Source organism: Octopus sinensis, linkage group LG2 (genome assembly GCF_006345805.1).
Source record: "Octopus sinensis linkage group LG2, ASM634580v1, whole genome shotgun sequence".
Classification (NCBI taxonomy): domain Eukaryota; kingdom Metazoa; phylum Mollusca; class Cephalopoda; order Octopoda; family Octopodidae; genus Octopus; species Octopus sinensis.
The window spans coordinates 207594515-207603415 of NC_042998.1; the positions used below are offsets into that span (position 1 = coordinate 207594515).

At 42.0% G+C, this 8901-nt stretch overlaps 1 protein-coding gene across 1 annotated transcript in view; it reads left to right on the forward strand.

Annotated features, from left to right (window-relative positions):
• Positions 1-6628, forward strand: part of LOC115227567 (von Willebrand factor A domain-containing protein 3A-like) — a 76641-nt gene extending 70013 nt beyond the window's left edge. The window contains 3 exon segments of the mRNA XM_036500724.1: positions 891-988; positions 2352-2395; positions 5450-6628. Of these exon segments, the coding sequence (XP_036356617.1) occupies positions 891-988; positions 2352-2395; positions 5450-6012 (705 nt within the window). The 3' untranslated portion in view covers positions 6013-6628.
• Positions 6629-8901: the final 2273 nt, after the last annotated feature.

The window sequence follows — 8901 nt, forward strand, 5'->3', positions numbered from 1 at the left end:
CACCATCATCATCACCATCATCATCATCATCATCATCATCATCATCATCATCATCGTCAGCATCACCATCATCATCATCATCATCATCACCATCATCATCATCATCATCATCATCATCATCGTCAGCATCGTCATCACCATCATCATCATCACCATCATCATCATCACCATCATCATCATCACCATCATCATCATCATCACCACCACCACTATCACCATCACCACCACCAACATCATCATCATCATCGTCATCGTCATCGTCATCATCATCATCACCATCACCATCACCATCACCATCTTCTTCATCATCATCATCATCATCATCTTTGTCGTCATTGCCGTCATTGACAGTTGTCATCGTTGGCTTCGTCATCTTCGTCATTGTCATCATCATCACAACCACCACCACCACCACCATTGTCGTCATCGCCATTGTTCATTGTCATCATCATCATCATCAACATTCAATGCTGGCATGGGTTGTATGGTTTGTCAGGATCCAACCACTGCACCCTGCTCCTGCATCTCCTTTGGCAAGGTTTCTACGGTGGGATGCCTTTCCTGACACCAACCATTTCCATACCATTCCTAAATATTACGAGGAATTGAATGGAAACTTGTTAAAGTATTTTGTGTGTTGTAGAAGTGTAGACAAGTTGAACTTTAACAAGATCGAATTTGGAACCCCAGGGATCACATGGGCCCCATTTGGGAATCAGCATCTTTATTATTATTATTATTATTATTATTATTATTATTATTATTATTATTATCATCATCATCATCATTATTATTATTATTATTATTATTATATTATTATTATTATTATTATTATTATTATTATTATTATTATTATTGATGTTGTTGTTGTTGTTGTTATTTACTTTCAGCATCCTCAGCTGCCTAACTTTGAGAGTGATGATCTTAAGAAACTCAGCAAAGAAATTGAATTTGCTCGAACTTACCTGTCACAGTGTATGACATACAGGTAAGATAATTAATGTTTGTACATAAATGTCACATTATGTGACACACAGGTGAAATATTTAATGTTTGTACATACCTGTCACATTGCATAATACACAGGTAAGATAACTCATTCAGACTTACCTGTGACATATAAGTGAAATAATAATTTGATCAGAGTTCTGTGACCATTTTCGTCGTTGGTCAATGGTATCGTAGAGACAGTAACTTGACCATCTCTGCTATGCCTGGGTTGTTTCCAGAAGCAAGTCCCTAGCCCCAAGTACACTTACCACTTTTCCACCCATGGATGACTGGCACTCCATCTGTTATGATGACGAGGGTTCCATTTGATCCGATCAACGGAACAGCCTGCCCGTGAAATTAACATGCAAGTGGTTGAGTACTCCACAGAAACATGTACCCTTAATGTAGTTCTCGGGGGAGATTCAGCCTGATACAGGATGTGACAAGGCTGGCCCCTTTTGAAATACAGGTACAACTCCTTTTTGCCAGCTGAGTGGACTGGAGCAAAGTGAAATAAAGTGTCTTGCCCAAGGACACAATGCAACACCAGGAATTGAACTCACGACCTTATAGTCATGAACTGAATACCGTAACCTCTAAGCCACATGCCTTTACTTCCACCCAAGGGTAGGACACAAAGGAGAGATTATACATTCACAGCATCTATGGAACAACAGTGGGTGCCAGATATTGGTTAAATATAACTGTACATATCGTCCTTAGGGTTCCTCCCTCTAGATTTTCCGTAAGGGTTTAATCCCTTAGCTTTTTTTTTAAATGATCAGTAAATTACCTGAAAAGGCAGCAGGGGTTACTCAGAATTATTCAACCTTACTACAGCCCTCATACCTCATTGCTCATTAATGGTTTCACCTCTTTATTAACCATTAACTTTAATTCTGTGTAATCAGATGTAATCCCAGATCTTTCCTCCAAATTCTTCCTGAAGGACCAAAGAGAAAGACTCTCAGTGGTTCCCAACTGTTTTTTTTTTCCAATGGACCTCTTTGGTTACTATTTTATTCTAGTGAACCCCCAAGGCTTTTATGAGACTTAGGGCTTCTGTGGAACTTAAGGTCTTTATAGGACCTGATCTGGCCCTGCCTTTATCACAGGTACCTTTATGGTCATCTGATAGCCTTGTGTGATACTCTCTAGTCTCATGTTCTGGTGTTATACCATTGACCTGTGGTATGTCTGTATGACCTCTATTCATTCTTAAGCAGGTCCCTGAGTTGAGAGATCTTTCTAATTGCTGCTAGGCACAACTCTGTCTTACACTTGAAGATGCTGTCCTCCTGTGAAATATTTCTGAGTTATCCACCTCTCTGGTTTATTGTTTTTTTTTTTTCTTACAGAGACATCTACAGTAACTTTCAGAACACCAAACTGAAATCAACAGGTAAAAAGTAGATTCGTTAACCTTCTAATCAAACTGTGTCTCAAAATATTAACAATCACCACTGCCACCACCACCACTGCCACTGCCACTGCCGCCACCACCACCACCACCACCACCACCGCCGCCGCCACCACCACAGCTACCACCACCACCACCACCACCACCACCACCACCACCACCACCGCCGCCGCCACCACAGCTACCACCACCACCACCACCACCACCACCACCACCACCGCCGCCGCCACCACAGCTACCGCCATCATCATCATCACTGCTTCTAACGCCATTGTCACTGTCACCATCACCATCACCATCATCAGTATCATCTCCACTGCTTCCATTATCATCATCATCAGCATCACTATCATCATCGTCTCCATTACCATTATCATCGTCATCATCATCATCAGCAACATCACCATCACTTCACCTGCTATCTTCGCTCATGTAATATAGTAATATTTATCAAAGCTAATCATACGAACATTATACACTCTCTTTTGTATCAGCAATTAAACAAAATTAGGATCTTTTCCTTTTGATGGACGGAATTTTCTAGTTAACTAAACAATTTGAAACTTCATATACTGGTAGAATGTGTGAAAAGAAAACATTATCGTAAACAAAATTGAAAACAAAATTGTAATTTGTAAGTTTAACATATAGCATCAATTTGACTAGATTTACATTATATATAAATATATATATACTGCTTATATATATATATATATATATATATAAGCTGACATGCAGTATCTGTGCAAGACCCTGCCTCAGTAAAGCTGGACTCAAGAGTCATCTTCAAAGTCATAAAGTGAGACAGATGAGTGACAACCTGGCCACTGGTGGTGGTGTAACACACCATACTAATCATATCTGTCGGGCATGTGGAAGAGAGTGTAATTTGGCAGGAGGACTTAAACGACATGCAAAGGTACATGAAGCCCAGTTACAACTACAGCCGGCTATTACCGGTAAAGGTTTTAGTTGCCAATTCTGTACAAGACATTGTAGATCTTTAGCTGGGCTAAAAAGTCACATTCGAGACTTTTGGAAATATGATGTGTTTGAGAAGACTCGGCAAGCACAAGTGAGACCATAACCTCGTGGCCTGTGCCAGGGGTGTAACCAGCCCACTTATGCATATCTTTCCTTCATTGGACACTAAACTCTGCTTGCAAAGACCTGTTGAGGCAAGTGAAATCGAAATCGAAATCAAATTCGATGACTGGCATCTGTGCTAGTGGAGCGCTAAGAGAACAATCTGAGCGTGATTGTTGCCAGAGCAGTTGACTGGCTTCCATGCCAGTGCCACGTAAGAGGCACCATTCGAGCATGATCGTTACCAGTATCGCCTTACTGGCACTTGTGGCAGTGACACGTGAAAAACATTCAAGTGAGGTCATTGCCAGTGCTGCTGGACTGGCTCTTGTGCAGGTGGCACGTAAAAAAAACACCATTTCAGCATTGCCATTGCCAGTGCCACCTAACTGGACCATGTGCCGGTGACATGTAAAAAGCACCATCCGAACGTGGCAGATGTCCAGTGCCGCCTGACTGGCATCCGTGTCGTTGACATGTAAAAGCACCAACCGATTGTGGCTGTTTGCCAGCCTGCTCTGGCCCCTGTGCCGGTGGCACGTAAAAGCACCCACTACACTCTCGGAGTGGTTGGTGGAAGGACATCCAGCTGTAGGAACTCTGCCAGATCAAGATTGGAGCCTGGTGAAGCCATCTGGTTCGCCAGTCCTCAGTCAAATCATTCAACCCATGCTAGCATGAAAAGCAGACGTTAAACAATGATGATGATGATGATATATACATATACTCTTTTACTTGTTTCCGTCATTTGACTGTGGCCATGCTGGAGCACCACCTTTAGTCGAGCAAATCAACCCCAGGACTTATTTTTTGGAAGCCTAGTACTTATTCTATCGGTCTCTTTTGCCGAACTGCTAAGTTACGGGGGCATAAACACACCAGCATCGGTTGTCAAGAGATGTTGGAGGGACAAACACAGACACACAAACATATACATACACATAAATATATATATATATATATACATATATATGACTGGCTTCTTTCGGTTTCTGTCTACCAAATCCACTCACAAGACTTTGGTTGGCCTGAGGCTATAGTCGAAGACACTTGCCCAAAGTGCCATGCAGTGGTACTGAACCCGGAACCATGTGCTTGGTAAGCAAGCTACTTACCACACAGCCACTCCTATGCCTATATATATATATATATATATATATAAAAGAATTTTTTGTGTTATGAGATAAAAAAACCCCAAGGTTGTGTAGATATTAGAACATTTATACAAAGAAGGTCTTACAGCTGTTTCCAACATAGTTATTAATTATATCCCTTCATCGGAGATGATATACATATATATCAGACACACACACACACATATATATATATATATATATATATGTATACATACATACATACATACATATATATGTATAACATTTGTTTTATTATCTATATATATTTCGTTTTGGGATTTGGTTTGCAAGATTCTTTATATGAGTTGGTGTGTTGAAGCATATTCTGTTGTGTCTGGGGAGAGTCATTCTCTTTTATTGTCTTATAATTTAACGCACTCACCAGTAAAATTTCCACTTATGTCCTTCTTTATTTCCTTCTTAAAGAAAGAAATAATTGGAAATTTTACCATTTTATCAGTGAGTGTGTTAAATTATAAGGCACTAAAAGAGAATGACTCTCCCCAGACACAACAGTATATATATATATATGTGTGTGTATCGTTAGCAATTTTTTTCCTCCCGTCTTCCCTTCCTTGGACCTTTCCTTTTCCTATGTTTCTGACAAAGAGCTCCGCTCGAAACGTTAAATCCTCTTTCTTTCTTTCCTTTCCTGAGCGTCCAATAACACTATACTTGTTCCACGTCCTCGCGTTGTTGTGTTTTCTCTTTGTGTTTTCATGTTTGGATTAACTATATATATATATATATATATATATATATATATATAACTGATCTTTAAAATACTGTTTTCTCTTATTTTCTCATATTTTAGCCATGTCATATTTCGCTCTCACATCAAGTCAGGACAACCTTGAATCTGAAACAAAAGATACCAACACTCTCAACAAAACCCCATCGGGTCCAGCTGTTCGTTGTGCGGCCACACCTGGTCAAGTCATTTGCAATCAAGAAAGACAGCCTGACACACTTGACAAAGTCACCCCAAGTCCAGTTGGGTCCAATCAAGCCATCCCCAGTCAAGAAATACGTACAGACTCATTGAAGAAAGCTACACCAGGTCCACCTATTCTGAGTGTTACCACACCAGGTCAAGCTGTCCTTAAACCAGTAATACCTACTCCACTCACACACAACGAAGTCACTCTTGGTCCAGTTGTTCTTGGGGTGACCACTCCAGATCAAGCCATTCTCAGTCCAGAAATACACCATCTAGACACACTAAAACCCACTTCAGTTCCAGCTATTCCCAGTTTAGCAACACCAGATGATTCCGTCCTTAATTCGGTAACCCTTAATCCAGTCACACTAAATAAAGCCACATCAAATTCAGCTATCCTGAGTGTAACCACACAAGTCAAGCCATTCTTAATCTAGTAATACCGAGTTCGGTCTCACTCAACAAAATGAAAGCAGGTGTAGTTACTTTCAATCCAGTTCTAACAGATCCAGTTACACTCAGAGAAGCTAAGCCACACTCAAAGGGTGACAGATACCAAGAGAACAGGGGAAGTCTCAGAGATTATATTTCTGGACCAAAAACAAATGTGGGCAAATATTCCAAGCTAGAGTTGTGAGCTGATGTATCCTCAACGGGATGGTCATTTGGTGGATGTTGCGAAGTGATATGAACTCAATGTGGTGGTCAGTCAGTGGAAAGTCATGAGATTATGCATTGTCAATGTGGTGGCTACTTGATGAATAGACATGAGGTGATGAATCCTCAATGTGGTGGTCGGTTAGTGAAGGGTTGTGAGTTGAAGTGTCCCTACTGTGATGGCCTGTTGGTGGTGGTGGGGGAGGTGGATAAAGATCCACTGAAGTTTCCTCGATGTGGTGGTCAGGAATGTCGCTGTTTCTAACAACTTTAAATACTCTTTTACTCTTTTACTGGTTTCAGTCATTTGACTGTGGCCATGCTGGAGCACCGCCTTTAGTCAAGCAAATCTACCCCAGGACTTATTCCTTGTAAGCCTAGTGCTTATTCTAGTACTTATTCTGTTCTATACATTTCCCAACACACACACACACACACACACACAGGATCCACAGTAACAATAAGGCAGAGAGCTGGCAGAATCATTAGAATGCCGGGCAAAATGCTTGGCAGTATTTCGTCCATCAGATCCACTGAAGTGACCTTTACCTTTTCTCCTTTCGGGCCATTAAAATAATTCCCATCTGGGCACTGTGGTTGATGTAATCAACTTATCTGTCCTCCAATGGTGGGTGAGGTTTGTCTTTAAAATATAGGCATGGGTTAGGCCTCCCTCTGTATCAACAGATATCCCATTAATACCATCTGAGCGTGACATCATCCGAGCGTGATCATTGCCAGAGCAGCTATCTGGCCTCCGTGCTGGTGGCACGTAAAAGACACCATTTGAGTGTGATCATTACCAGCATCGCCTGACTGGCACCTGTGCCGGTGTCATGTGTAAAAGATTCGAGCGAGATCGTTGCCAGTATCGCCTGACTGGGCCCCGTGCCGGTGGCACGTAAGAGCACCCACTACACTCTCGGAGTGGTTGGCATTAGGAAGGGCATCCAGCTGTAGAAACTCTACCAGATCAAGATTGAAGCCTGGTGCACCCATCTGGTTTGCCGGCCCTCAGTCATTCGTCCAACCCATGCCAGCATGGAAAGTGGACGTTAAACGAGGATGATGATGACAGAGGGAGTCCTGGAGCCAAAACTTGAAACCAATATCTAGAGTAATAACCCATAAGAGGGAGTTCATTTGGCATATAAATTTGGGCATCAGATAACCCAGTAGAAGACTGTGACTCTCTGAAGGGTCTCTTCTTAATAATAAAAAAAACCTTACAGCCCCATTAAATTTTGTGAAGAACCCCTAAACTCAGACCTCAAATGCACTTTTGTTCTTCTTTGTAAAATTTCCCTTGAAGGACCTATATATCGTCATGTGTTACATACTGTGAAATATTGTATATAGTAATTGTGTCTTCTCTGTATATCGTGGGTTTCTGCGGCATTTAGGTTTTTTTATATATTTCTAGATTTTAATTATTTTTGTGGTAATAGCACCACCTGATAGGATTATCTAAATCCTTTTTAAGTCAAGTTTTGTTTATGGTCCATTCAAGTAGTGAGTTCTTGTTGAGTGAGTTGTATCCAGGTATGAGTGGCTTATCCGGTATTCCTTGAAGAAATCTGTCCAGACTCCATTTAAAGGTGATGGGATCCTTTTCCTCTTTGATCTCTTTCGATTGAGCTACTATTTCTAGCAGATTGATGGGTCATGTAGATGCTCCTTGTCGGCTGAAGTGGTTTGCTGTCCAAGGGCTGAAGGTAGAGACATAGAAAGCATCATAGCTGTGAGGTGTGGTTTCAATGTGGTGGTCATTTGGTGGAGAGTTGGTAGGTGAGGTGAGCTTGATGGGGTGGTCCTTTGGGGGAGGGTTGTGAGGTAATATGGGCTCAGTGCGGTGGTCAGTTGGTGGAGAGTTGAAAGATAAAGGAGGACACTCTAGATGGTCACTTCACTCAATCTGCTAGAAATAGAAACCAAAACCTCCCTGAAATCATACCCTACCATCTTTTATCAAATAAAAAAGGGGGCTCACTGGATGTGTTCTTGGACGTCCTTAAAAAGACAGGATAAGGTCAGCTAGAAAGCCTCTGACCATCGGCCTGCTTGTTCTAGGTCAGCCTGAAGCTAAACAACATTGCCATTGTCCTTCAACAGAACCAGCTCACTGCTTCATAACAAGGTGGACCTGACCATGAAACGCCAGCGCCCTCTGGATGTCTGTTAATACAAAGGTGGGTAACTGGCTGGCCGTTGGTTCATGCCGACATTTTACGGAGAATGCTCCTCCCACCCATCCTTGATTTTAGTAAAATGTTAAATAAAACAAAAATTATTTCAAGAAACAAACAAACAAACAAATATAACTTATTAGTTTGAAAAATGGTGAATATCACTTTTTTTAAAGAAATGTTTTTATTAAATTTGATCCATAACCACCACCACCACCACCACCACCGCCACCGAAACCACCACCACCACCACCACCACCACCACCACCACCACCACCACCACCACCACCACCACCACCACCGAAACCACCACCACCACCGACACCACCACCACCACCGACACCAACCACCACCACCACCACCACCACCACCAACCACCACCAAACCACCACCAACCACCACCACCCCACCACCACCACCACCACCCCCACCACCACCGAAACCACCACCACCACCGACACCACCACCACCACCGACACCACC